This window comes from Mesoplodon densirostris, chromosome 4 (genome assembly GCF_025265405.1).
Source record: "Mesoplodon densirostris isolate mMesDen1 chromosome 4, mMesDen1 primary haplotype, whole genome shotgun sequence".
Taxonomy (NCBI): domain Eukaryota; kingdom Metazoa; phylum Chordata; class Mammalia; order Artiodactyla; family Ziphiidae; genus Mesoplodon; species Mesoplodon densirostris.
This window is the reverse complement of record NC_082664.1, coordinates 6,052,009-6,079,771: the sequence shown is the minus strand read 5'-3', so window position 1 is coordinate 6,079,771 and position 27,763 is coordinate 6,052,009. Positions and strand designations below refer to the sequence as shown.

Below are 27,763 nucleotides of genomic sequence, written 5' to 3'. Positions count from 1 at the left end.
TTCCATCTCCGGGCTATTGGCCTCTCTTCTTTTTTTAAATCATAAGAATATTTGATCATTATACAAAAATTTGAAGACGACAGATCAGCAAAAATAAGAGGAAAAGTAGTTGTCATCACATCATCCATCGAGAGTCACTGTTAACTTTCTGCTGTGTGTCCTTTTCCACCAGGCGCACGTTAAAAAAAATGTATATATTGTGGATTTGTACTATGCATACAGCTTTGTAATCTTTTTTTATTTACCAGTACATCACCTTTGATGACATATTTGTGTTATGAAGTATTCTAGAGCTTAACCTTTTTCAACATCGTATGAAAATTTTCAGACTTAGAAAAATCACATTATCCAGTAAATATCTATACTTCCACCACCATTTCACTATATATGCTTTGTCACTTCTCAGTCCATATACCCATCCTTCTATCCTTCTGTCAACTTTTTAACAACTCACTAGTATTTCATTGACTGGAAGTAGCTAGATTATCTAACCAATCCTCATTGTTGTATATTTAGGTTATTTTCAGTTTATATTATGGTTGTTCTCTCATTGTTGAGTTTTGAGATTTTGTTACTCAGTGTGGATATAAGCATTTATCAGATATGTGATTTCTCCCAGTCTGTAGCATGCGCTTTCATTTTCTTAGCAGTGTCTTAAAGCACATATATCTTTAATTTTGATGAAGTCCGGCTTACCAATACTTTCTTCTATGGATTGTTCTTTGCCTAACTCAAGGTCAGAGAGATTTTCTCTTATGTTTTCTTCTAGAGGTTTATAGTTTTATACTTAGTCTATGATCCATTTTATATGGTATGAAGTAAGGGTCTCAGTTCATTTTTTTCGTATGGAACTTCAGTTGTTTTGGCACCATTTGTTGGAAAGACTATCCTTTCCCCACTGAGTTGTCATAGCACCTTTGTTGAAAGTCACTTGACTATCTACTCATTTATTTATTTATCTATCTATCTATTTATCTATCTATCTATCATCTATCTATCATCTATCTATCTATCTATCTATCTATCTATCTATCTATACGCGGGCCTCTCACCGCTGCGGCCTCTCCTGCCGCAGAGCACAGGCTCCGGACGCACGGGCTCAGCGGCCATGGCTTACGGGCCCAGCCGCTCGGCAGCATGTGGGATCTTCCCAGACCAGGGCACGAACCCGCGTCCCCTGCATCGGCAGGCAGACTCTCAACCACTTGCTCCACCAGGGAAGCCCCTCATTCATTTTTAACTTGCTACAGCATATAATAAATCTCTCATTTCTGTTTTATCCTTTTTTACCTCTGTTCCTGATGGCTTCACTCACCAAGCATTTTGGACAGTGTACGTCCCATGTGCCTCTCATCTTGATTGTTGATGCTGGGTGGCAGAGATCTGAGGGCATTGTGAAGAATTGGGAAAATACGGCGGGGGGCCCTGCGTCTTACCCCTTCTCCCTTCCACCAAGGTTGGTTATTTGCCTGGGAAAGTAAGTGATAACTGCTGAGTGCCTAATTGGTGAAAATTTCATAAGAACAACGATTGAATAAATGCTTTAACTGTAAAAAAAAAAAAAATACCATCTAGCATGTACTAGGATATCAGCAAAGCTCAGAAAACTTTCTAAAGACTAAAAGTTAGTTTCTTCCAGTACTCTCTCTTTTGAAGTCATCTTTCTCTGGGCAGTAATTTAATTTTTTTATAGTTTGTGAAAATGTGATTAAATGTAAAAGTGCAGCTTGGTAAGATCTGAACTCTGTTTCTCAATGAATGTACTCAGTAATAAGGATTGCAATAGCTTGTATTAATGAGTACTCTTCACATGCCATCACTGTTCTAACCACTGAACACACATTGTCTCGTTTTATCTTTGCAGTCCTCCCAGAAGGTAGGTGCTGTTACTGCTCTCTTTTCATGGTGACGAGCCTGAGGCACAAAGAGACAAGTGACTTGTCCTTTTGGCTGGAAAGCATGGGCCCCAGCAGGTCCCAAGCTCAGGAGTCACAGCCCTGCACTGCTCAAAAATTCACAGCAGTGGAGTTCCAGATACTCCGTTTATCTGTGATCCTAGCCTTCAGTCAGTACTCAATATTCCCCATGTTTGCTATTGCATCCATTTTTTAAATCACTTGTAAATGTAATTGTTTGCCCGAGTGTAGCTCCTTCACTTCTTGTATGGCTAACATAGCTATCTGGCTTCTCGTTGAGAATTTCAAGCTTTGAGGAAGTTGAGAAGCAGAAGGAAAGGACAGTTCAGTTCCTTTTGTCAGTTGCTGTTCGTGCCTAAAGGGCAGGTTGATGGCCATCCTGTATCTGTTAATCAGCATGTAGGCTCATCCCTTATGTAGTAAAGGTCTGGAGATTGGGGTGTTTTACTGCCACATTGAGCATGTGGTATATCCTGGGCGTCCACTTACCAAGATGCATGACTTCGATTCCGAGGGAGGAACGGATCAGGACAGGGAGGGCACAGGGAGCGAGGATGGAGTAGGGCTGTTGTCACTGGAGGCAGGTCTGAGGTCAGTCATTTGAGGAAGGCGGTAAAGAGGGCTTTGGGCCTGGATCCAGGAGAGCTGGGTTCTGGGCCTGCGCCGCCCAAGCTCCCTGGTGGCCTTGGTGAGTCATTTCCCTCCTCTGAGCCTCACCGTCACCATCGATCTGTTTGTGAAAGGAGGAGACTGAACTAAGTGATGTCCAAGGACGCTTCTGGTATGCTAGCCTGTGGTCCTGTGGATCTTTCAGACTCAGGAGGACAGTGAGCTGACCTGCAAAACTAGGGCAGAATAAGTCAACAGGAGGCATAAACATACATATCTTTCTCGGTTGTTTGCATTAGGGAAGAGTGATCCTGATGTAAGTCAACTCCAGACTCTGCTACCTGGTGTCAACCTCTGGCCCCGCCCTTGACTAAGCAGGGCTAAAGGCACAGCTTTATTTTCCCTCCCCTCTCATCTTTCCCAAAGGGAAGTACAGGGTTGGCCAAAAAGTTCGTTCGGTTTTTTTACGTAAGCTGCCTCTTAGCACTTAGTTGTCTTTAACTTCATTTGAAACAATGTTGTTAGGTTGCATTGTGACAGCATTCATATCAGCATGCATTTTTAAAAAACTTAGCAAAATTGGTAAATTTTTGTGTAGCCATTTTAGTATTGAAGATGGAAGAAAAAAGCAACCTTTTCGGCATATTATGCTTTATTATTTTAAGAAAGGTAAAAAGCACAACTGAAATGCAAAAAAAGATTTGAGCAGCGTATGGAGAAGGTGCGACGACTGATCAAACATGTCAAAAGTGGTTTGCGAAGTTTCGTGCTTGAGATTTCTTGCTAGACGATGCTCCACGGTCAGGTAGACCAGTTGAAGTTGATAGCCATCAAATTGAGACATTAATTGACAACAATCAGTGTTATACCACGTGGGAGATAGCTGACATACTCAAAATATCCAACACTATGTGCAGTTCCCTGTCTGTTATGAAGCATGGCTGGCATTGTAAGGCTTGACTTTGATCAGGGCACTTTAACCGCTTAGATCCATAGTTTCCCCCCTCTAAAGTCAGCATAATCATCCCTGCCTTGCCCGCCATGGCAGATGATTCTTTGGCCGTAGAAGACGGTGTGGAGAACTGCTTTTAAAGGGTTCTGTAGATGTCAGCTGTCACTGAGGTGCTCCACAGTGAGAGCGTGGGTGAGTCCATTAGGTAAGGGTTTCAGCTGGAGGCAACTCAGATGGGTTAGTACTTCCTCTTAAACAGTGGGAATTAGCAAGAGTTCCCATCTTTCTCATCAGGAGAACAAACCACAAGCACCCAGCACTGATGCCAGCTCCCCCGTTCCGTGCAGTCTTTAGCAACGGGCTGAAGTAGACCAGGGTTTCTTGGGAGGCAGTGATTCCAGCCAGATCAAGGCAGACTTTACTTTCAGGTAGACAGGGATTAGGCTATTCTGGGAACGTTCATGAAGGTCAGTAAATTATTACTAATTAATAAAATCTGCATGTTTCTCAGATTTTAAAGGCTGTCCAAGTTTAGTTTATTGGAGCCAAGAGGCTATAAAATAAAGTGAACCAAAAAACTCCCATAATAATCACAGTAAGTCTTTCCATTTGTATAGTATCTGATACTATACAAAAAGCTTTTACATAATTATCACGGCATCCCAAGGGGTAGGTGAATGTTATACTCATTTTATAGGTGAAAAACTGAGAACTTGTCCAGTGTCACACAGTTTGTCATTCGCAAACTTGAGACTGGAGGGAAGGAACTCCTTCGTTGAACTTTTACTAAATGCAAACTGCTTTCACGTCTACTGTTTCATTTAATCCACATAATAGTCTTATAAATTGGTACAATCCCATTTTATAGGTGAGGAAACGGAGGATCAGACGGGTTAAAAATGAAGTGTTCAAGCTTAATAGCTAGAAATTGACAGAACTGATACTTGAATCCAGCCGTTTGGCTCCAAAACTCAGCACTGCTGCACTCTGTTGCCTCTCACTTCATCTGTTCCTTCATTCATTCAGCAGTGTTCCAGGCCCGGGGTCTCAGGCTCCCCAGCTTGCTCTGTTTCTAATTTGAGATACTGCCTATCACGTGAATTCTATTGGAATAGAGAGCACGTTCGTATAAGTACGCTTATCTGTATGTTGGGAGGGTATATACAAAGCAGTGTTGTTGTTTTTATAGAAACCATACCTATTCATTGTAAAAACTCAGCAGTACAGGAGAGTAAAAAAAATAAAGTACAGATGACCAGGGCATATTCAATCCCCTGGAGATAAACAGTTGTTAGCATTTTGGCTAACATGCTTCCGAACATCTCCTTATGCACATACATACACAGATAAAAGCATAGTAATAATGAAACAGCTCAGCTTAAGAGCTGTTTCATAGTGGCTCCATGTGCATTGCATCATTTGATTCTCACCAAAACCCTATGAGATGACAGTGTTACCCCCATTTTACTCAGAGGGAAACTGATGTTGACAGCAGTGCAGTAATTTGCTCCTTAGTGGTGAGCTCTGTGATCTGAAGACTTAGTCTGTAACTACTGCGCTGCGTTGTATGTGATGTACAGGCCGACCTGGCTTTACTGCGCTTCGCAGGTACTGCATTATTTTATTACAGGTGGAAGGTTCGTGGCAACCCTGCGTCCTCCAAGTCTGTGGGAACCATTTTTCCAACAGCATTTGCTCAGTCACTTCATGTCTCTGTGCCACATGTTGGTAATTCTCGCAATATTTCAAACTTTATTATTATTTTATTTGTTTTGTAATCTGTGAGTGATCTTTGATGTTCCTACTACGACTCGCTGAAGGCTCAGATGATGGTTAGCATTTTTTAGTAATAAAGTATTTTTTAACTAAGGTATGTACATTTTTTAGACATAATGCTATTGTACACTTAATAGGCTGTAGTGTAAATAGAACTTTTATATTCACTGGGAAACCAAAAAATTTGTGTGATTCATTTTATTGCATTATTGTGGTGATCTGGAGCTGAACCCGCAATATCTCTGTGGTGTGCCTGTATATGATGGGGCATAAGTGAGAATACACTATAGGCCTTTCTATAACTTGTTTTATTGTATGATTTCTGGAAGTGTTTATCATACAATAATTCACAGTTTGTAATAATCCTCTAATGTTTTTACTCAACAGTAGTAATGTCTAGGCAGTTAATGTAGGTCTATATTTATAATGACTCTTTGTATATGTACTTTATTTGAGCAATCCCTTATTGAGGATATTTAGTTTATTTCCAGTTTTTTGCTATTTTAAGTTATGCAAGAATTAACGTTGGGCTTCCCTGGTGGCGCAGTGGTTGAGAGTCCGCCTGCCAATGCAGGGGACACGGGTTCGTGCCCTGGTCCGGGAAGATACCACGTGCCGCAGAGCGGCCGGGCCTGTGAGCCATGGCCGCTGAGCCTGCGTGTCCGGAGCCTGTGCTCCGCAACGGGAGAGGCCACAACAGTGAGAGGCCTGCGTATGGCAAAAAAAAAAAAAAAAGAATTGACGTCTTCATGCCGTTTGGGTTTTAACTTGTTCTGTAGTGATTAAGAGGACAGAATCCCCCCAAGGTGAGAATCACTGGTGTTAGAGCAGTCAGTATTCTCCATCTTGACCATGCATCAGACTCCACTGGAGAGCTTGTTAAAAAATACAGCTTGCTGGGTTCCATTCTCCCAAAGTCTCTGATTCCCTTAGTCTGGGGACAGGGCTGAGAATTTTCCTCTTTGACAAGCTCCCAAGTAATGCTCACACAGCTGGCGAAGGACCCCATTTTTGAGAGCCACTGATGTAAAGGAAAAGCACTTAAATTGGAAATCAGAAGACTTCCGTTCTAATTCCAGCTCTGACAGTAGTTCTGTGACCCTAAACAGGGTGCTGTGTTTTTCTCTTTCTTTGGTCAAAGTGGGAGGATCGGACTGACATTTTCTTAGGCCACTTCTCATTATCAATGAAAACTATGAAATCCTTCAAAATCCATGTTCTTCTGATGTCATACAGTGGCTCTCAAGGTTTGGTTCATTCAGTGCCTGTGTCCTTTTTGCCCTCTTTTTCTTTCTTTTATTCAGTATTTACTGTGAGCCCATGGAAGGTAGTATCATAGGAGAGTTGAATGGTTTGAGACTGAGGCTTAGAAAATGATCAAGTGCTCATTTTTTTTTCATGTTAACAAGAATACATCTTTTAAAAAACAACTGCAGTTCCAAATTTAGTCAGCTACCTAACATATCCCAGCTTAGCACTAGCAATCCACAGGAAGGTCTTTAATCAGTTTGTCCTCATATCTATTAATTTAAACACCAGGGTTATATGCTGGGTGTCAGAGCTTTTACTAAGAAGGAATATAAACACCATTGTAAGATTCATGCAAATGGAACTTTTTTGGAAACTAAGAAGCAGTGCTCTTTTGGATGAGGAAAAACACTACCCTGTACATTTTAGTAGGAAATCAGAAACAGAGAAAGCCTGATTATCAGAAATAAAATATGAGAAAGAAAAACTAGCTTTTAGAGGGAAAAAAATACATTTATCTAAAGCAGGACTTTTCAGATTACACTTCTCTTAGGCATATATTCATGTAATTTCTTTGTCATTATCTCTGCTCTCAGAACATGTGTGAAATGAAGGTTTTCCTTTTTAGTGCTTGCAGATTAGGAAAAGCTTGCATGGCCTGGATTGGTGCCTAGACTTCAGTCCTTAGAGAGGACTGCTGGCTTTGAGGGTAGCATAGGTGCCTTCAGACCTGTGTGAGTTGATTTTACATGTATGCATTTATACCCCTCCTTTTCTTCCCTGCCTTCAAAATCAAATATCTTCATCCCTGCCTTGCCAGTAGGTGCTAGAAATTCCCACAGTGTTCATTCATTTGGTCGTTGCTATGATGTGAATGTTCGCGTCCCCCCAAAATTCACATGTTGTAATCCCTGTGTGATAGTGTTAGGAGGCGGGGCCTTTGGGTGACTGTGTTACGAGGGTGGTGCCCTCAGAAGTGGGATTAGTGCTCTTGTGAGAGAGACCCCGCAGGGCTCCCTGGTGCTTTCCACCGTGTGAGGACCCGTGAGAGCTCTGTGACCTGGAAGAGGGTCCTCGCCTGACCACGCTGGCACTCTGATCTCGGACCTCCAGCCCCCAGAACTGTAAGAAGTAAATTGTTTATAAGCCACGTGGTCCATTACGCCACAACCCGGGCGGACTAAGACAGTCTCCATTTCTGAAGGCTCCCACTGGACTAGTCCCCGGAAATTCCCTTCCTTACTTAGCCTCTTAAGAGACACTTAACATGCCAAAGCCTTTGGAATCCATTCATTCTTTCAGTTCTTTAGAGCATTTACTTAATTAATCTGTTTGTTTATTCATTCTAATTTCCTAGCCTCTGTGGAAAATACAGATATGAACAAGACATTCTCTGATTCATTAGATTTCTTCTTTGACTTCATATTATTGTGCAGTTAGTGTGGGTTGGGTTTATATGTGCCTCTCTGTAGTGGGTTTGGTTTGTGACTTCCAAGCACCTTTATATTGGAAAGCAAGGAGTGATAGGGGTGGTTTTGTGAAGTTAGGAAATTAGAGTTAATTATGGTAACTGCCTCAGAATAGCCAGAGCCTGGGGGAGGGGGCTCTGTGAATCAGTGCCTATGAATCAGATGTTCCCTTTTTGTCTTTAAGAGACTCACAAGTGTGATAGTTGGAGAGAATTCAGAGAAGCACTGAAGGCTGGAAATTCTGGAAAATAGGGCCCCCCAAATTTCAGATGATTTGACCTAGGAAGACAAAGCAATAATTTAGAATTGACTTCAATTATTTGAAGGATTTCTTTTACAAATTAAGAGGATATAAATGAGGCAGAAGCAAAAAAATGGACCAGATAGGAAAGAACTTCTTATCCTTTCCACCCAGTTCATTGGAATGGATAATAAGCTAGGTTTAGATATTTTAGGAAAATTGCCTAAAACTTGGAGAAAAGGCAAATTGATTATTATGTGCCCTTCCAGTGTCCCTCAAGAGCATTGTCTAGCAAACCTGTCTGAGGGGATCTGATATTCTTGGAGTTGACTTACTCTTGTAAAGTTAGATTTTAACTTGTGAAAAATTGATAAGTGACAGGTGATCTTTTTCTGTCCAGTAGAGATCTAAATGATTTCTGTTTAGTAGAAGAGATAACCTCAAAAGTTACAGTTTAATTGCTCTGTAGGATACTAACCAGTTTTGTATCTAATTTGGCAAGATTATTACAGCATTCTTTTTTTCCACCGAGTTTATATGTTTTTTTCACCACCTTTGAACCAGCTTTGCCATCCTGCTGGTTCCCTCATTAAGGACTTACTTAATACATGCATACTATATATTTGTGTGAGAGTTATGTTTTTGGCTTTTTGAAAATTATACTTTGACAGAAATGAGTGCTTGTGGAGGATATAAGCATCTTAGGTAGCTTACCCAGGAGTGGGGTTTGACTAATTTGACTTCCATGTCCTTTCAGCCCTGAATTCCCACAATTTTGGATGTTCATCTGAATTCTCTTGGTCACTTGGGTAGTAAATTGCGTTTATGGATCATCTAATTATCTGACCTGAATGAATACTTAAAATTCCTGCTTTATCAAGATCTCAGATAGCACAAAGTAGAAAAGGATCATTTCTTTTGTTGTTAAGAATAGCATTATTGGGGCTTCCCTGGTGACACAGTGGTTAAGAATCTGCCTGCTAATGCAGGGGACACGGGTTCGAGCCCTGGTCCTGGAAGATCCCACATGCCGTGGAGCAACTAAGTCCGTGCACCACAACTACTGAGCCTGCACTCTAGAGCCTGCGAGCCACAACTGCTGAAGCCCACATGCCTAGAGCCCGTGCTCTGCAACAAGAGAAGCCACCGCAATGAGAAGCCCGTGCCCCGCAACGAAGAGCAGCCCCCGCTCGCCACAAGTAGAGAAAGCCCGCGCACAGCAACAAAGACCCAATGCAGCCAAAAATAAATTAATTAAATAAATAACTTTATAATAAAAAAAAGAATAACACATTTATTTATGTAGCACTCACAGTTACAAAACACTGGCACACCTACTGTTGTATCTGACCCTCTCTTTCTTTGTGAGGGAGAAGGACAGGAATTATGGTCCCCATTTTATAGGTAACTAAGCTGAGCCTCTGGTAAAATGCCCTTGCCACAGGGCACTCGGCTTGGTGAGGAGTGGAGCTGGGACCACAGCCCAGCCCTTCACACTCCAAGCTCATCAGCAGCTGCACGAGGGAACCAGGGTTCAAGAGGGTCTTGATAAGAACAGTGAGCTGAAGTAGGGAAAAACCAAAGCAACCTAAATGCTCATCGACAGACAAATGGATAAAGAAGATGTGGTACATAGGTATGATGGAATATTACTCAGCCATAAAAAGGAAAGAAATTGGGTCATGTGTAGAGACGTGGATGGACCTAGAGACTGTCATACAGAGTGAAGTAAGTCAGAAAGAGAAAAACAAATGTATATAAATGCATACATGTGGAACCTAGAAAAATGGTACCGATGAACTGGTTTGCAAGGGAGAAATAGAGACACAGACGTAGAGAACAAACGTATGGACACCAAGTGGGGAATCGGCGGTGGGGGGGGGTTGAGGGGATGATGAATTGGGAGGTTGGGATTGACACATATACACTAATATGTATTAAATGGATAACTAATAAGAACCTGCTGTATAAAAAAAAAATTTCAAAAAAAAAAACCCAACTGTAAAGTCCTACATCACGGCTCCAGACTCCTCGCATACTGATTGACTAGTACTGACTCTCGTACTGTGGTTGTGTTCGTCTGTGTGCTCGGTTCCTAACTGTTGGAGAGACCTGAAACGTGTCTGAATCTTCCTTCACCCTCCCTCCCCTCTCAGGGATAGAGCATTGCTGGACACACAGCAGGTGCCCACGGTTCTTGATTGAATGTAGGAATTCGTTTTACGTGCTTTTATATCTTGATTCTCCCTTTATTCCTGGTAAGACTCTCTCGGCAAATTTCTGTCTATCTGGGTGACATCGGAGCAGCTGCACTTGTTCATTCAAAAAGATCATCTGCCCTTTTATTTGATGCTTGCACTGGAAAGAGGACTGCTGACTTAACCCAATTTCATCTTTTTATGAAATCTTCTCTAGATCTACAAACTGCTGATTCGTTAATTCAGCAGATATTTATTGACTGGTTCTGTGGTCCAGGCCCTGGGGGTAGAACAGTAAAGACGAGGCAGGGCCTCCTCTCATGGGGCTCCCACTTCCTTTGGCTCATGGTCCTGGTGGTGTCTTAGTATTTCTTTCTTTCTTTTTTTTTTTTTTTTCCTTTGGCATGCAGGATCTTAGTTCCCTGACCAGGGATTGAACCTGCACCGCCTGCAGTGGAAGTCTTAGCCATTGGACTGCCAGGGAAGTCCAGTGTCTTAGTATTTCTGTTGAAATATTTTCAGTCTTTGCCCTGTTTCATGAAACACAACATGAAACAACTGAGTTGTGACAGAGACTCTCTAAAACACACCCCCAACCCATCAACTTGTCTCTCATCTGCTGCTGCCCCGGGAGTCCACAGCCCACCATCTCTCACCTGCACAGCTGCAGCAGCTTCTCCCACTTCCATTTCCTTCTAAAAATGAAAATCAGGTCATGGTACTCCATTGCTTAAAGCTCTCCAGCAGCTTCCCTGCTGGTAAAGCCCTGCTTTCCCCTCTGTCTCCATCCCCCTCCACTTGCTCCTTCTCCGTTCCAGCCACACTGTGTGAAAGGGCAGAAGCCAGGCTCGTTTCCTCCTCCCTCGGGCCTCTGTACCAGCTGTGTTGTCTGCCCACACTGATCTTGCCCTGGTATTCGCACAACTGTCCCTACTTGTTAATTCACATCTCAGCTTACATATCCCTACCTGAGAGGGGCCTTTCCTGTTACCTCTTAAGTTCAGTAGCTCCTCCCCCATCACTCTGGTACTTTGCCCTATTTTATCATCTTTTTCTTATTTATTATCTTACTTCCTTCACTAGAATATGAAACTGAGGGCTTTAGCTTTTCACACAGAAATTTGTTGAGGGAATGCAAGGATAGTTTTCAATAACCTGGTACAGATACTTAGAGAGTGCTTATTGGGTGAGAGGGATCGATGTAGACAGGAATGAAGAAGTAATTACCAGTAAACTCCTACTTTTGAACAGTGGTAGACTGAAAAATGGATTGTGATTGTGTTTGCTTAATCGTAGAATGATTTTTTTGGATAGCTTTTACTTTTATTTTTTTAACATCTTTATTGCAGTATAATTGCTTTACAATGGTGTGTTAATTTCTGCTTTATAACAGAGTGAATCAGTTATACATATACATATGTCCCCATATGTCTTCCCTCTTGTGTCTCCCTCCCTCCCATCCTCCCTATCCCACCCCTCTAGGTGGTCACAAAGCACTGAGCTGATCTCCCTGTGCCATGCGGCTGCTTCCCACTAGCTATCTATTTTACGTTTGGTAGTGTATACATGTCCATGCCACTCTCTCACTCTGTCACAGCTTACCCTTCCCCCTCCCCATATCCTCAAGTCCATTCTCCAGTAGGTCTGTGTCTTTATTCCCATCTTACCCCTAGGTTCTTCATGACCTTTTTTTTCCCCTTAGATTCCATATATATGTGTTAGCATAACGGTATTTGTTTTTCTCTTTCTGACTTACTTCACTCTGTATGACAGACTCTAGGTCCATCCACCTCACTACAAATAACTCAATTTCTTTTCTTTTTATGGCTGAGTAATATTCCGGTGTATATATGTACCACATCTTCTTTATCCATTCATCCAATGATGGACACTTAGGTTGCTTCCATGTCCTGGCTATTGTAAATAGAGCTGCAGTGAACATTTTGGTACATGACTCTTTGAATTATGGTTTTCTCAGGGTATATGCCCAGTAGTGGGATTGCTGGGTCATATGGTAATTCTATTTGTAGTTTTTTAAGTAACCTCCATACTGTTCTCCATAGTGGCTGTATCAATTTACATTCCCACCAACAGTGCAAGAGAGTTCCCTTTTCTCCACACCCTCTCCAGCATTTACTGTTTGTAGATTTTTTGATGATGGCCATTCTGACTGGTGTGAGGTGATATCTCATTGTAGCTTTGATTTGCATTTCTCTAATGATTAGTGATGTTGAGCATTCTTTCATGTGTTTGTTGGCAATCTGTATATCTTCTTTGGAGAAATGTCGAGATCCTTTTTGACCCACCTCCTGGAGAAATGGAAATAAAAACAAAAATAAACAAATGGGACCTAATGAAACTTCAAAGCTTTTGCACAGCAAAGGAAACCATAAACAAGACCAAAAGACAACCCTGAGAATGGGAGAAAATATTTGCAAATGAAGCAACTGACAAAGGATTAATCTCCAAAACATACAAGCAGCTTATGCAGCTCAATAACAAAAAAACAAACAACCCAATCCAAAGATGGGCAGAAGACCTAAATAGACATTTCTCCAAAGATAGCTTTTACTTTAAATAGAATTCTCAAAATGGAGGTAAGGGATGTCTTTAAAACTTTTGTTTTGAAGTTACATAGTTCAGGTGACATGTAATTTGGGGGGTGGAGTTATTGGAGCAGGACTCACACGTTCCCTGTGCTTTCAACGAGGTGAGGGTTTTGTGTGGTTTAAATTTTTTGAAAGGTTAATTCAACTGGAATAAAAGTACGTTCAGTGCATTCAGCACATCTCTGACAAAGAAATCTATGCCTAAGATTGTGCTCTGCCTTGTGAAGGCTTAGAAATGACTGAAAACAAAGGTCACTGCTCGTGGGCTCCCCACCGATTCAGAATAGGAGAGTTCAGAGCCGGTGGCTCCATATTGTGACGGATTTCTCTTGAAACTGTATTTGCATAGCAAGCATGTTGTTTCACCTGGAATGTCTGTACATTTCTCTTTTTTTATTTTTATTTTTTATTTATTTACTTTTTTGCGGTACGTGGGCCTCTCACTGTTGTGGCCTCTCCCGTTGCGGAGCACAGGCTCCGGACACGCAGGCTCAGTGGCCACGGTTCACGGGCCCAGCCACTCCACGGCATGTGGGATCTTCCCGGACCAGGGCACGAACCCGCATCCCCTGCATTGGCAGGCGGACTCTCAACCACTGCACCACCAGGGAAGCCCCATTTCTCTACTTTTAACATTTATTTGGCCACACCGGGTCTTAGTTGCGGCATGCGGGGTCTTTAGTTGTGGCATGCATGCGGGATCTAGTTCCCCAACCAGGGATCGAACCTGGGCCCCCTGCCTTGGGAGCGCGGAGTCTTAAGCAGTGGACCGCCAGGGAAGGCCCTGTCCATACATTTCTGACGGAGGTTGTGAGGGGCTAAACCCCTCAGGTCTCTTGTCACCAGCCCCCTTAGCCACTGTCCCCAGTGACTCTCACCTGGTCAGAGGCCTAAGACATGTGATGGACAGAGATTACTCCTCAGTACAAGACTTTTGTACAGTATATGAGATTTTAAAAATAATAGCTGTTGATTATCACAGGAATTGCTGAGTTTCAGAGCTTATCGTAGGCTGGCTTTGGTCAGGAGGGGCTCGATGGGACTCTGCGGCATGCGGTAATACCAGCTCCCGTGGCGTGCGGTTAACGTGCGCCAGCGCTTCCTCCCCCCAGCATCCCACACACACGCTGTCATCCCCGTTCTCAGATGAGAGACTGAGGCTTAGATGGGAGAGAGTTTTCCCAAGGCTTCTCAGGCAGGTAGTAGTAGAACTGGGTTCAGAACCCCACTCTCCATAACCTCTGTGGAGAGGAGGCGGGGAGACCCCTGCGTCCGGGTCCCTGGTTGGCAGGGTGGGAAGTGGCTGGAGGCGGGAAGGCCCGGCTGGGGTGCCGAGACTCCATTCTGCAGACAGTGAGGAGGAGTTGTGGGTCCTCCCTGGGAGGTGCTGGAGTGGGTGACTGTGCAGGAAGGGGTCAGATGGCGGGTGATCCGGAGCTGGGGTGCGACCAGGAAGGCCATGGAGCACGCTCTCGAGCGTCCCTTGTTATGCTCCATCCCCTGCTCAGTGGAACGTCTGCGGCCAGGCCGTGAGGACGGAGTCGGATTTTCAGTCTTGTCTGTAGCTGGTTTCCCTTTATGTTCCCTCCTGCTTGGTGTGTATGCAGCACAGCCGCAAGTGTACAGGCCCGTGCATGTCAGAGTGTTCCTGCTCACGTGATGGGAATGCTAGTCTCTGCTCAGATGCCCAGTCTTTGTTTTGTTGCTCATACATCATGGCTGTGCAAACCTAAAAACCCAACAACCTAAGAAAGTGGCAGAGGAAACATTGGTTGTGATGCCTCAAAGCCATGGGACCTCAGGGCCTGAAACTCATAGATTGTCAGTCTCTAAAGGAGCTATGATGAGGATTCAGTGCCAACAATTAAATCATAACTTCGCTTTCTTGGGAAATTGACCATTTCACTTGGAAAGCCATGTTGCTGGCAAGCTGAGCGTGTGCACCTTAAGCTAAGGAAGGACACTGGTTTCAAACATCCTTCTCATGTGGCCTTCCGAGATTGTCCCAGGTCTGGGGACACCTCCTGTCACCCACCGTGCTTCTGCTCTGTTATCCCCATGCCTGTTTCTCTGCGGAAGCCTCGGGCAGCCCACACTGCCAGTACAGGCAGCAGGTCAGTACTGGGACCTGATGGGACAGCCGGGCCCAGTCAGGAGGCTTCTGTTCATAGGATGAGACTGGGAAGAGGAAGTGAGTCCAGAGTGACAAGGGTGAGCGTGATGACGTGTAGCTTGGAGAGCCCCCAAAAGGTCAGCGCCGATGGAGCTGCCAGGTCATCTAGGCCTGGTGTTTCCAGGCTGACTCTGGGCCTGACCCTGGTGGAAGGAGGGGAAAGCCTGGTAGCAGGTAGTCTGGGGCTCTTCCATTTTTATCAGTTTTGTGTTCATATCAGTTTCATGTTCCAAGTAAGTGGCATTTAAAAAAACACAAGCCTAAAAAATTACTGTCTGGTTATTCCTTTGTGTTACAAAGGGAACATAAGTTCCAGAGTAGGAGCATGCTTTGTCTGAGCCTTGAGTCACTGGTGGATGGCCTGGGATAACTCTTTTTTAAAGCATTGTGTGGTCACAGAAGTGCCACTTGGAGAGGAGTGGAGTGGTCAGGAGTCCCTATTCCTGACACTTTGGTGTTATCAGTTATCAAGTGGTCAGGTGCGATTGCCCAGCCTTTGAAGCACACTCCTTCCCAGTCTGGTCCGAAGGCCATGTCAACTCAGGGTTTCCTACTTCCTGGGGCAGCTGAACCACTTTTTCAGCCCTTAGCAGTCTCTTGTCTGGCTGTGAAATCTGGGGATTAGCCAGGGCCAGCTGGATGAAGGAACCTCAAAGGTTTGCCATGTCCCAACCCTGTCTCAGGGCCACGGCTGCCTGACAGTCTGTGGAATAAGTCCTCTTAGGGAGGTAGCCTGAGGCCGTTGGATCTGTGGTGTTGGAACCCCAAATGGTCACAGGGGTTAAAAACTTTGGCATTAAACCTAACCAGGTGCAGGAGGGACTTCCCTGGTGGTCCCGTGGTTAAGACTCCACGCTCCCAATGCAGGGGACCTGGGTTTGATCCCTGGTCAGGAAACTAGATCCTGCGTGCGTGCCACAACTAAAAATCCCTCATGCCACAACTAAGACCCGGCACAGCCAAATAAATAAATAAACAAACCTACCCGGGTGCAAGTCATCGCTCTGCCACTTCACAGCAGTGTGATCTTGGGCAAGTTACTTAACCACTGTGGCCTCTGTTCTCTTATTAGTAAATTGGGGAATCTCATAAAATTATGTCTCAAATACACTTGGTGCTAGGATTTGGCGATTTTTCACCATTTCTGTCAACTCTACTAGGACCTTAAAAGAACTGCTCTGAAAGGTATAACCAGCTCTCCAAGAGGAGGTTCTTGAGTCGCCGGTGGAAACCAGGCGTGAAGTCCAAAGGTTCTCTAACCCACGAGGCCTCATCAGCACGCTGGACCTTCCTGGTGGCCATGGTAGAGCACATCTGGCAGTTCCCACTGTGCCCAGTCTCTGGGGGTTAAGGCCCCTGCTGCTTCCCCCATGCCTTGCAAAGAGTACTGGGAATGTAGGTTTTGACCTTTAGACCAACCAACAGATCCGTCAAGTCATTGTGGGTTGTCTGCTGTTCACTACCCCCACCCTCGAGGGTGGGAAGGATGGGCAGTGGGTGCTCGGTCTGGTCTCCTTTCCCTCGAGAAGCTTGCCCCTACCCCTTTCCATCTGTGACTCTAACCGGGTAGTTTAATAAATTAAAACATCAGAGACCACAACAGTGAGAGGCCCACGTACTGCAAAAAAACAAAAAAACAAACAAAAAAACCAAAACATCATATCATTTTATTTGGTATGGGTAAATTGTTCTTCCTAAGACTTGGGTAAACTCTACTGCTTTTTTTTTTTTTTTTTTTTTTTTTTAAGGACTTAGGACAGTGATTTTATCTGCATATCCATTTATCTTGTATTCCTGTCCTGAGAATCACAGGAGAGAAATACCTTGCCCCTCTTCCCCCTGGGGAAAAAAATTAAATGAGCTCCTGGGAACAGACAGAACTTCAGTGACAGGGTGGCCTCCCATAAAGAAGAGCCATCCAGCTGTCAGCACTGTCAGCGAGAGACCACCTGGTGAAGTAATGAAGACAGTGAAGAACATCTCTATAACTTGACATGCTTGTAAAGAACTTTCACAAGTCCTGCCGTGTTGGGTCCTCGCCCCCATCCTGTGACAGAGGCCTGGGCAGGATCCGCATTCTTCCAGTTTTACGTACAGGGAGTCTCAGGCTGCCAGTGATCACAGAGTTAGTAGGTGGCAGATCTGGGACTTAAACTTGGGTGATTTAGTGACTCTGCCTCTCCTGCGTTTTCTGATCTATCACGATGCCGCCAAGAAGCTGCCGTCACTAGAGGGTCTCGGCAGAGGCTGTCAGGAATACTGCGGAAGGCATCTGGGCCGGCTTGGTTGACGATTGCTGGGTGGTTTGAGGGACAGAGAATTCCCCAGAGGATCCTGCTCAACAGTCAGTCGCCTCAGTTGGCCGTCATCCCTTCATTTCTTTAAAGAGGAGCACCTTCATCCTGAGCACCTTTGTGTGAATACACACATGCCCTAGCTTGCTTTTTCTCCCTGCAAGAAAGCTGCGGAGGTTTGCTCAGCAAACCTTTACTGAGTATCTCCTCCCTGTCAAGCTCTCTATGGGGCCCTGGGAATATAGACATTAACCTCACACAGACCTCCCTCAAGGGCCTCATAGATGTGGGGTGGGCGGGATGCTGTCACGCAGCGCAGTGGACAGCAGAGAGAGCAGCTGACTGTCCTGCTCATGGTTGGATGGTTCAGGCTCCTGGGGAAGGAGCAGCCGAGGGGACAATGGGGGCCACGTGGAAGGGTGCAGCCCGCGTGGGGAGCAAGAAATAATCTGGGGGCCTCCCTGGTGGCGCAGTGGTTGAGAGTCCGCCTGCCGATGCAGGGGATACGGGTTCGTGCCCCGGTCTGGGAGGATCCCATATGCCGCGGAGCGGCTGGGCCCGTGAGCCATGGCCGCTGAGCCTGTGCATCCGGAGCCTGTGCTCCGCAACGGGAGAGGCCACAACAGTGAGAGGCCCGCGTACCACAAAAAAAAAAAAAAAAAAGAAATAATCTGGGCGAGTTGGCCTGGGGACCAGAGGACAGAGGGGCCTGGCTTATTTTGGGAACCGGGAGTGTCTAGCTGAATTTTGGGGTTTGTGAAAAGTTTTAATGGAAGAAAGTTGGAGAAATGAGACTTTGTGTGTTGCGCTGAGACATTTGTACTCAGTCCCGTGACCACCGAGGAACTAAGGGTTAAAATAGGTGGACATCAAAATCAGACTAAGGGGCTTCCCTGGTGGCGCAGTGGTTGAGAGTCCGCCTGCCGATGCAGGGGACACAGGTTCGTGCCCCGGTCCAGGAAGATCCCACATGCCACGGAGCGGCTGGGCCCCTGAGCCATGGCCGCTGAGCCTGCGCATCTGGACCCTGTGCTCCGCAACGGGAGAGGCCACAGCGGTGAGGGGCCCACGTACCGCAAAAAAAAAAAAAAAATCAGACTAAGAAAAATTGTTCTGGCAGATTGTTAGAGAAGGGACGGAACAAGGAAGACCTGTCACTAATGCAAGAGACTCAGGGGGAAATGCTGAAGGCGAGAGCTGAGGCAGTGGGTCTGGGAGTGGGGGAGGGTCAGATTCAAAGAAACCTTCCTGAGGCAGAATCAGTGTTAGTGACCTGTGTGAGGGAGAGAAGAAAAGTCAAGAGTGACTCACCGGTTTTTATTTGAGATCTGCCTCCCTTATGGTATAAAGGTTTGCAATCCAGATGCTACAGTTCTCCTTAATGGCAACTTTCAGAGCACAGCCTCAGCTCACTTGCCAAATCTCGCCAGCTCGGGCTTTACAAGCAGGGAAACATTCCTCTTTTTTTGGCTGACATCTCGTTTCCTTTTTCTTAACTTCTGTTCTGAAATTATTACAGCAGTTTTTGTACTTCAAGGAATTGGAGCCTGGTACATATTAGGTACTCAATAAATGAATAATCAGATAGATGAGGTCACGCATCCTGGTTGACCTACAGGGTGATGTTGTTCGTGGTAAAGTGCTGGGCATAAAATGTGAATTCTGTCATTCCAGAGCAGCTTGTGCATTTGTGCTAAAATAATGTTTGATAGTGGAAGGGTAAAATATAGAATTCTGAAGAATTTCCGGTAACACGCAGCCCGGTATCAGTCTCCTCTGCGTTCGCTGCGCACGGTGGTCATTGTACCTGACCCTGAGCACAGCGGTGGCCGCGGGAGGGTGAGGTGACCCAGCAGAGCGCGGGGGAACAGATTGCGCTCTCATGCCTTTACGCTCTTGCCCCCCACCCCATCCCCCTTACAGTTCGTTGGGGGCGTGTGTTGTGTGATTTCCCCAGTTCTTGCCTGGGACTGACCCAGCTCCCAGCGTGGAGCCTCAGCATTCGCTGCGTTAATCGGACTTGCTGGAATGATCACGTGGTCCTCTAGCTGCCTGCCTGTCAGCTGCTGCTCGTCAGCAGCTGGCTGGCTGAAGGCTGCAGGCCCGTCTGCAGAAAGCCTTCTACTTCAGAATATGGGGGGTCGGGGGGTGCAGACCCGCCTCTTTCTTCTGCACTTTGCACCATCTGACTGACTAAATGGTTGTCCTCCGAACCAGAAAGGCTACCAGGCAGTATAAGGAAATTGTCTCTGACTAGGTCATGTTTGCATTTGAAGAATTCAGGTATGTTCTGGCTTTTCTACATCAGTCTGCTGCTGGGTTTTTGTTCTCGCTGGGTTTTTGCTGTGTAATGACAGCTTAGGCTCTGGCTGGTTCTCACAAAAGAAGGGCTCTTTTCTGTGGCGGGGTTTCTCCCGGTCACGGGGGTGGGAGGCGCGGAGGTGGTACCGGTCCAGGCTGTTTACTGCAGGACAGATGCAGCGTGGGTAATTGGTTTGATCGTGTGTAGCTGTGCCGAGGACCCCACCTTGTGCCTCATCTGAGCTGTGCTGTTGCTGGTGTAGAGGTATGAATACAGAATAGGAACTGCTTATCCAGAAGGAGTCTCCTGCTGCCTTTTGTTTTTCTTCCTTTGTGAAACTCCTGGAGCCTGACTGCTCTTTTTAAAAACGCTAACTGTAGCGGTGAAGGTGAAAATCCTGCACGTCTGTCTGCTTAGCCGAGGTTTGATCTGGGCTCTGATTTTGATCGTTGTGAACGGTGACCTCGCGGCTGGGCGGCTTTCTGGGAAGTACCCTCATGGTGTTGTGTTAACAGGGTCCTTCTTTGCTTTCGTCAGCTTTTCAGCTGCTGTAATTATTAATGCTCCAGATTAAAGTCTTTTGTGAATCTTAGGCCTTCTCTTTCCTCCATCTCTCCTCCCTGGGTATGAATGTGGGGAGGGGTGCTCCAGAGAGATAGTCTCCAAGAAATGCAAATAAAGGAGGTGGGATGGGAGGGTTACCGTCTCATTCTTGTGCAGGTAGGTCTCCACCTCTTCGGAGCATGCGGAAGACAGTGTGTTTGTTTCTCACCTCTGACAGCTTCTCATTTCTCAGATGGAATTTCTGTGTATTTTAGAACTGAACGTAAACACCATATCGAGGGGCGAAGAAGCGATTGTGTGGGAACCTCCACAGGCCTTTTTCGTCCCCTCCAGATGTTGCTGCAGTAGACATTAAAATGATAATAGAATTACCACCTTTCATTACTTGTAAGAGGAAACTAGAGGCCTTTTGATCAAAATCACGGGAGGGGATGAGAGCATTATCAGCTTTCCACAAGGAAAAGCAGGGCTACGGAGGTTGTTCCCGCCCTTTCTATAAACTTGGGGCTTTGGATCCAGGAAGTTATCCTTTGTTTAAGAGCGTGCCTCTGCATTATTTCTAATGGACTGGGTTTGTGAAAAGAACATTCTTTCCACGTGGCAACATGCTCTGGTGACATGGGGTGACACCATGACCAGAACTTACAGTTTTAGGATAGTTCCATTAGATAACTAACAAGAATTTATTTAATGCCTGGCGTGTAACAGTAGATAGGTCCTTAGGGAATGAATCGTGAGTCCTGGGTTCTAATCCGAGTTTCAAAATTGGCTTTCCTGATCCTTGTGAGGGTTACAGAAGAGCTCTGTACATCGTAGAAAGTAGTATAATAGTGAGGCTCATGTTTTATTGCTAGCATTTGTTTGAGATGGAGTAAGTCTTGGCTTCTGCCTTGAACGAGCTTGGAGCCTTTCGTTGCATTTTGTAGTCAGTGGGGAGGGATGCATATCAGCAAACCCCCTCCCACCGTGGCGGCACCTAGTCCCGGAGCCAAGAGCTGGGTCTGATGAGGTGGAAGGGCGTTGAGTTAAAGGCCACTGCTCTGCTGAGCTGAGAAAGTGGGGAAGCCTGTTACCCGTCAAGTTTCTGCCTAAGCTGGCCCTGAAGAATTTTGCTGAGTATGATTGCATTTTATGACGGCTGCACGGGGCCAGACAGGTGGCTTTCTTCTTTAGTCATGGGGCCTATGCGCATGGGGGCCAGGTGACTGTGGTGGGGCAACACGGCGCTCGAGAGGAGCTTAGCTTTTTAGTTTAGGTCAGGTTGGTCCTGAAGCTATAGCATGCAGCAGAATCACCCGGAGGGCTTATGAAAACCCTCCCCCAGAGTTTCAGATCTAGCAGGTCTGGGATGGGGCTTCAGGATCTGTGTGTCGATAAGTTCCCAGGTTTTCTGATGCTGCAGTTCTGGGGACCAGACTTTGAGAACCATTGGCTTGGGAAAAGCAGCCTTTGTTGTTGTCGTTGAGGTGGGAAGTCTGAGGCAGAGGCAAGGAGGTGGGTGCAGGGAGGAGCCAGAAGCTGCAGTTCAGGTACGGGCAGGTGGGCCAAGGCGGGGGTGCCGGCGTGAGCGGGGCATGCTCATGGGGCGGCGGTGGAAGGGAACACCAGGACGAGAACCAGAGGACTTGCTTTACAGTCCTCGTCCTGCCGTGCACTCCTCTGTGGCCTTGGCCAGCCTCTTCCTCGTTCTTAAGTCTCGGTTTTCTCAGCTGAACATGGGGAGAGTTGTTCTTGCCAAGAAAGTCTATAATCCTGTTAGAATTAAACGCGATAACATAAACTTACTTAATAAACTATAGCACGCTTTCCACGTGAGTATAAAGGGAGGAGAGGACCCTGGGGGTCTCCATCAGGTTATCTGCGGACACAGCCCTCCGCACACACACCCAACTCCAAGAGTGCAAGGGCCACGTTCATTTTAAAAGCAAGTCTGACTGACAGACACGTTTACCTGCCGTTACTCCCCATTTGACTCTGAGTTCCAAGGTGGTCTGTCCGTCCATCTGTTTTTAACTTTGTCTCCTTAGTGCCTAAAACTGCTCGACACACAGTACGGCCTTAGTAAGTGGCAGACGCAGTTCATTTTCACAAGGACTTAATAAGGAAGAAAAAGCAGGCAAGCTCTCTGGCTAGCCCAACGCAGGCCTGAGATGGTACCATGGTGCCCGCTGAGTGTGCTGGTTCAGAAGAGCATGTCGAAAAGCTGACCTCTGACCTCCTGAGAAAAATGTGAAGTGTCCTCAGCACACCCCCATTGCAGGAGTGCCAGAGAACTGCGACCACATTTCATAAGGAATCTCCGCGATGCGCTCACTCTAGAATGGGCTGCTGGTTGTCATGATTTGCCGGGGCCCAGGGCCCAAGCCTAGAGAGCTGCAGGGTCCCGAGAGCTTGAGAGGCCGGGCCAGCATTTTCCAGCTGGTCAGGGGGTTTCTGCCTTCCACTGACTGCAAGACTGTGTTGTCCTAACACCAGGCCAGCTATTCTAGCTGGCTGTGCTGGGAGACACACTGCATTTGTGTTTTTGCTTTAAAAAAAAAAAACTTCTTAGGCGAGATGTGTGCTGAACTGATAGTTTAAGTCAACATTTACCTGTTACTGCACACCACAGAGGCTGTCCTCTGAGCCCTGCTGGAGACAGCTTCGTGGAATACTGTCTAGTTCTTCTTCCACCTCTAGACCCAGAATCATGACTGCATCCCCTTACCGACCCTGGAATAAAGAGTTTGAAATGTGATTTTCGGCTTCATAATCCCTCAAGTGAGAATGGAACCCAAATCAGAAACCGCTGTTTCTTAGAATTCCTGCCACTTATTCTGACTTATTTCCAGAAAGAATGTGGTATACCAACTCCAGTATTTAAAATCCACAGTTGGAGGGCTTCCCTGGTGGCACAGTGGTTGAGAGTCCGCCTGCTGATGCAGGGGACACGGGTTCGTGCCCCGGTCTGGGAAGATCCCACATGCCGCGGAGCCTGTGCATCCGGAGCCTGTGCTTCGCAACAGGAGAGGCCACAGCAGTGAGAGGCCCGCGTACTGCAAAAAAAAAAAAAAAAAATCCACAGTTGTAATGAGTCAGTCACATAAAAATGGGAAGTTACTACTTTGGGTCTGTTTTGTTTTATTTTACTTTTAAGTAAAACATTATTATGGAAGGATTGGATTCAAATTCAAACTAGCTCTTTATTTAAATTTCTGTCTAGTCTTGGGAAGTGTTAGCATTTTTCTTGCCCTTTCCCTGGAGTATTGAAACGAGTTAAAATGAGAGGCATCAGGGAAGACCTGAAGTTCGCAAACGAGGAGAGCCCCACCACCCCATTCGAGTGTCCAGAGCCCAAGCCAGCTGAGTCCCTCTCGTTTCCCAGGGTCCTGTAATCCCTTGAAGAAACAGATATTTAGGTACAGTGACTTTCACACTGTGGTGAGGAAATAAATCTCAGATCAACAGGAGATGGAAACTGGGCTGGGCAGGGAAAGGAAAGGTACAGAAACTTGATCACCGAGTACCTACTATGTACCAGACACTGCTAGCTGCTTTGCCCCTGGTAACTTTAACCCACATAAAAATGAAAACAGGCTCAGAGACGTGGGACTGTCCCCAGACCTCCAATCCATAAATAATGTTAAGTGAGTGCAGGAAGTGAAAGCAGAGGCTCAAAGGGGTGAGGTCATTTCCCTGAAGTCACCCAGCAGTTATGGGGGTCTGGTCAATTTCAGTTCAGTCCTTCTTTCTCTGATACTCTGGGCCTAGAATGCCAGCCTGTGAATTGACCTTGTGTCTTCCAGCCAGCACAGCCTTTCTGAGTCTCTCCTGTGGGCCCAGAGCCTGTTGTAGCTCCAGGCACTTGGCTCACCTCCCTGACTGTGGGAAAAGCCCGGGAATAGAAGAGGAATATTCTGCCCCCAAGGGTAGAACAGACTGACCCCTCCTCTTAGCTCCCAGGGCTCCTAGTGATGTAGCTATGTATCAGTAGTACTTACTGTAGTGCAGTTGTATAACAATCAGTTTCTTTCACATCCTTCTACCCTACTAAAGTATGAGCTCTTGGAGGCCAGGAGGCATATCTTAAGTCATCTTACCTCACTACCAACTATTAGCCTAGTATTAGCTCTAGGAGGGATTAGTAAATGTCTGACTATTAAATGTCTACACTACTGATATGGTGGGCATTAGAATAACTTTAATTGAATAAGTCACAGTCCCTGACTGCGGGGAGCTTACAGTCACGCTGTCTGATCCCCCAGGGCTATTAGTATGCACAGCCACGTGGGTGTTTGGTAGGGGGTGGTAGGGGCACCTGGTTGGAGTACATGGGCAGAGGGCGGAGGGTTGAGGGTTGAGGGAGAGAAAAGTAGAGCAGCAGAGAGGGAAGGACAGACAAGTTTCATTGACAGTTTTGCCGAGTGTTTGTCTAGCCACAAGCAAAAGTTATTTTGCGAAACAGATAATTTAGCTGTAGGATGGCCACGCAGATATATTTAAAAATACCGGTCTGGGCTTACCCTGGTGGCGCAGTGGTTGAGAGTCCGCCTGCCGATGCAGGGGACACGGGTTCATGCCCCGGTCCGGGAAGATCCCACATGCCGCGGAGCGGCTGGGCCCGTGAGCCGTGGCCGCTGAGCCTGCGTGTCCGGAGCCTGTGCTCCGCTACAGGAGAGGCCACAGCAGTGAGAGGCCCGCGTACCGCAAAAAGAAAAAAAAAAAATACCGGTCTATTCTCCATTATTAAGTAAGTGTTACAGTTGTTGAGTTTCACTCAAAGCGAAGCAGCGTTGTGGAACCAGACTCCCCTGCAGTTCATACAATGTAAATTTAAAAGCTGGGACCTTGCAGAAGTCACTTCATCTCTCTTTACCTCACTTAGAGGAAAAGGGCTATTTTGAGGATAACATATAGGAAAGAAGTGTATAAATTATAAAACTTTGCTATAAATGTTTGCATTTTATATTTTGGAATCAGTTCATAGTTAACCGGTTCAGGTGCTGCTTTATAAAACAATTTTTGTTTCCATCTCCCATTTCTCTTTGCTTAGCATTCTGGTCTCTTAAATAGAAAACAAAGCAAAACTGAACTAAGAGGAAAGAATTTTAACTGGACTCATTACCTAGAGGAATAAGCCCCAGAGTAGGACACCAGCTTGGGTCTGTGTAACTCTTGCTAGTTACTTAGGATGGTTGCAGAAGAGTCTCCCAGCTGTGTAGGTGTGTCCTTTTGGAGGTGGGAGGGCCTTTCTGCGATTAGGATAGCCCTTCATCCAACAAACCACCTCCTGAACATCAGTAGAAAATGCAAACATGTGTCATCCTTGGTCCTGCCCTCAGGGAATTACTGTCCCGAGAAGGTGCTGAACCAACACCAAAAGCATGGCGTGGGGGTGGCCAAAGAGAAAAGGAACCCAAGGAAAACCAGGGGAAGTTCCACAGGGGTCCGGATAAGGTGCCTGGGCTGGGAGGAGCATCTGATTTTTCTGTTGTGGAAGTTAGGGAGACTTGCGGGCCGGGCCAGGCCGTCTCTTGGAGCGAGTCTTACAGAAGCGTAGGATTTGGGTGGGTGGAAATAAAGGGAAGGGCTGTTGGCAGCAGTGCAGGAGCTGAGGCCCGGGAGCCGGGAGCCAGGGGCAGTGTGCTCTTAGCCATATTTTGGCTGGTAAAACCTGAGGAGAAGGGATGTTTTCTCACTCTTTTCAGGGTAACCCAACCTGGTTGTCTTTTCGTCATGAAGGTCACTTCTCTCTGCCCTGAAGGTCACTATTTTGCAGAGGTACACATTTTTCACCTTTAGGGAACGTGTACGTATTCATAGGAAACGCATGTTTTGCAGTGCTGGCCTGTTACTTCGCACAAGTTACCTCAGTTCTTCGTGGTTTAGTCTGCCTGTCTGTAAGATGGGGGTATTACTTACCTCCCAGAGCTACTGTGTTGATTAAATGAGATTACTTATGTAAAGCATCTGGCACGGTTCCTGGCACTTAGTAGATACTCAATAAATTAATTGCTTTAACTTACCTTAAGCAGCAGAGCATTTAATTCAGACCCTCATCCTGGATTAGAAATTACATAGGAGCCAGGAAGGAGACCTGACACACTCCTAAGGATGGGGGGCACCTCTGATCTCCCCATTTCCTTGGCATTCAGACTCAGAATGCCAGCAGTCAGTCCGCGGAAGATAATCCTGTTCGCTGCTGAAATGTTTATGACACGGTGAACTGACTGTGGTGTGACTAATCAGCTGAGAGCCTGGATCTCGGCTTGGTTGGCACACAGATTCACTGGGCTGAGAGATTAATTAAGTTCCCTGAAGTTGACATAACTGGGACTCTGCCACTTTGTGCCTGATCATGAAGACGTAGCCAAGCCCACCGTCAAGCGTCAGCCTTGTCCCAGTGCCTCCCTAGTTAGTCCGTGGCCCGTCCCTCACTGTTCTGTATTCCTCCGGGTCATATCTCTTTATCTCCAGAGACTGACAGAAGCCATAGATGTCTGTTGAACTGACACAGGCCGCACTGGGCAGGTTCGGTGTGTGAGCCCTCCTCTGGGGGGAAGCAGAGTGAATTACGGGTGGGAACTCTGTGGAGAGCACCATTCCAACCAGCGGGCGCTGTTGTGGATGTGGCATAGTGCATCCCGGGGCAGCTCTGCTGGGCCTCAGGAGAAGCCACTGAAGACCTCAGCTGGTGGATCTTCCGTAATGGTTCCCTACTGGGAGGGTGCACTGAAACCTGACACAGGTGCCCAGGTCGCACCTCAAGCCTACTGAGTCCAGGTGTTCAGAGGTGGAATCCAGGCGTGTCCATTTTTATTCAAGGCTCCGCTGATGACGCACCTCCCTCGTTGGAGTGTGTGGGGAGAACCTGAGCTTGGGAACCTGAAAGCCCTAGGTTCTAACGATACTGTGTTACCTTAGATATGCCACTTAACTTCACTGGGATGTAGTTGGTCCACCTGGAAAGTACAAATAATAATTTATGTGGTTCAGAGAGAACAAGACGAGGGCCACGCGGGAGCGTGGGAAAGGCAGGAGCCCTGGATGATGAAAGGCGCCGTCACACGTGCTTTCAAGTTCAGCGGGCGCCTTCTGCGGCAGATTGAACGCAGGTGTGTTGAGTGTGTGGGGCTCGTACAGACACAACACTGGGTCTAGAACTGACGGCCTGCTGGTTTGTGGTCTGTTGGGTTTGGTAACTGGTCCTGTGGCTCTCGAGTTCATCCTGAACCCCGTTAAAAGTGAGTGGGATTGTTTTCACTCCAGTCAGCCACTTCAGGGCCTGCCCGACGCCAGGACGGATCTCGCTGTGCGTCTCTGAGACTAGCTTGGCCTCCGTCTTCCTCAGCACGAGGGCTGGAGGAGAGAAAAGGCAGCCTGCGTTCATTTGTGGAGGCACTGGAGAAAACTGAAAACCGGGAGCCCTTCCG

The 27,763-nt window shown here is 46.4% G+C and overlaps 1 protein-coding gene across 3 annotated transcripts in view; it reads left to right on the top strand.

Moving 5' to 3' along the window:
• Positions 1 to 27,763, top strand: part of EVL (Enah/Vasp-like) — a 167,138-nt gene that overhangs the window by 22,952 nt on the left and 116,423 nt on the right. For 2 of the 3 annotated variants that reach the window (XM_060095651.1, XM_060095649.1), the window contains exon 1: positions 19,713 to 19,768. The exons of the other annotated variant lie outside the window; for it this stretch is intronic. In XM_060095651.1, the coding sequence (XP_059951634.1) occupies positions 19,746 to 19,768 (23 nt within the window). In that variant the 5' untranslated portion in view covers positions 19,713 to 19,745. Of the gene's footprint in view, positions 1 to 19,712; positions 19,769 to 27,763 lie in introns of those variants that run through there. 3 annotated transcript variants of the gene reach the window in all.